The sequence below is a fragment of the Misgurnus anguillicaudatus genome, chromosome 21 (genome assembly GCF_027580225.2).
Source record: "Misgurnus anguillicaudatus chromosome 21, ASM2758022v2, whole genome shotgun sequence".
In the NCBI taxonomy this organism is placed as follows: domain Eukaryota; kingdom Metazoa; phylum Chordata; class Actinopteri; order Cypriniformes; family Cobitidae; genus Misgurnus; species Misgurnus anguillicaudatus.
The window spans coordinates 4,433,984-4,435,195 of NC_073357.2; the positions used below are offsets into that span (position 1 = coordinate 4,433,984).

The window sequence follows — 1,212 nt, forward strand, 5'->3', positions numbered from 1 at the left end:
AAATAACATGATCCCTTGAGTGTGTACATATCTGTGAAAACTGGAAAAATGACTGCTGCCATCAAAACAAAATTTCATATAACATTTGCAAAATTAAGATATATGTCCATCCATCCATTGAATCTTCAAACATGCTTATCCTCTGCAGGGTGTTGGGTTGTCTATATGGCATTTCGGGCCACAGGAAGGGCACACCTTTGGGCGATGGCCGACAATTTGTATGTTTTAGACAGATATTCTTTAATGGCAGTCTGATTGCAGTTTTGGCAGACATGTTAATTGCTTTTTCCTTTATTTGTTACCATGTCATTCCCCACCACCAGTCTAAAGCTTTCCAAAAGGGTTCAGGTTCATATTAAGCCATTGCAAGAGCATTTTGAATGAGACCTTTTATTTCTTTGGTAGCAAGGGGCGTGCATGGCTCATGACGTCATTGAAGCCATGGACGATGTAATCATCAATTTGTTCTCCAGGGAAGCAAACCATCTGGTTTCCACCACGATCACAATGCTGGTACAGCACCCAGACACCGCTTTTGACTTTGTGGGAGGAGGCCGTGTCATTAAAATCAATATTCTGAAGATTTGTTTCCTCCTTTAGAGTCACGCTTCTTCCTTGCCAATATGTATCCTCGAACAGCTGGATTTCAGGATTCTCAAGGTTTTGTGTGATCTTTCTGAGGGAAGAAAATTGCTTTTTGTCTTCAAGGGTAGGGTACTCTCCTTCCTCAAACAACCGTGTTTTTCCCTCAAAATTAGGCAAGTAACATCCGACCCATGGAGCACCGATGACTTTCAAAGATGAGATGACTTTGTCTAAGCCATGATCTTTTAAAACCGCGACATCTTGACTGAATTCACCGCATACTCCAGTAAATCCTTCGCCTGTATAAACAAGGATCTTGTTCGCACTCATTGTTTCTGTTTACGATTTCAAGGCTTGATTCAGCTGCAAACTGTGGTTGTTCGTTGGTGTGCAGACTTGCCTTTTTAAAGCATCCAAAAGAGCCAGCCCTAACAATTTTTTGTCCTATAGGCAAAATGTTAGCGTGTGCACTTTGTAAGTTTAATACATTTGCATGCAACCAAATAAATCGTTTGTAATTTGATTTATGGCTCAATCGGCTTTAGAAGCCTTAAAGGAACATGCCCACATTTTGGGAATTTAGCTTATTCACCGTATCCCCCAGAGTTAGATAAGTCCATACATACC

General features: G+C 40.8%; 1 protein-coding gene across 1 annotated transcript; it reads right to left on the reverse strand.

Annotated features, from left to right (window-relative positions):
• Positions 1 to 390: 390 nt before the first annotated feature.
• On the reverse strand, positions 391 to 915 carry LOC129442172 (epidermal differentiation-specific protein-like). Its single transcript, XM_055202107.2, has one exon. The coding sequence runs from the start codon at positions 913 to 915 to the stop codon at positions 391 to 393; it is 525 nt and encodes a 174-aa protein (XP_055058082.2).
• Between the last annotated feature and the right edge of the window lie 297 nt (positions 916 to 1,212).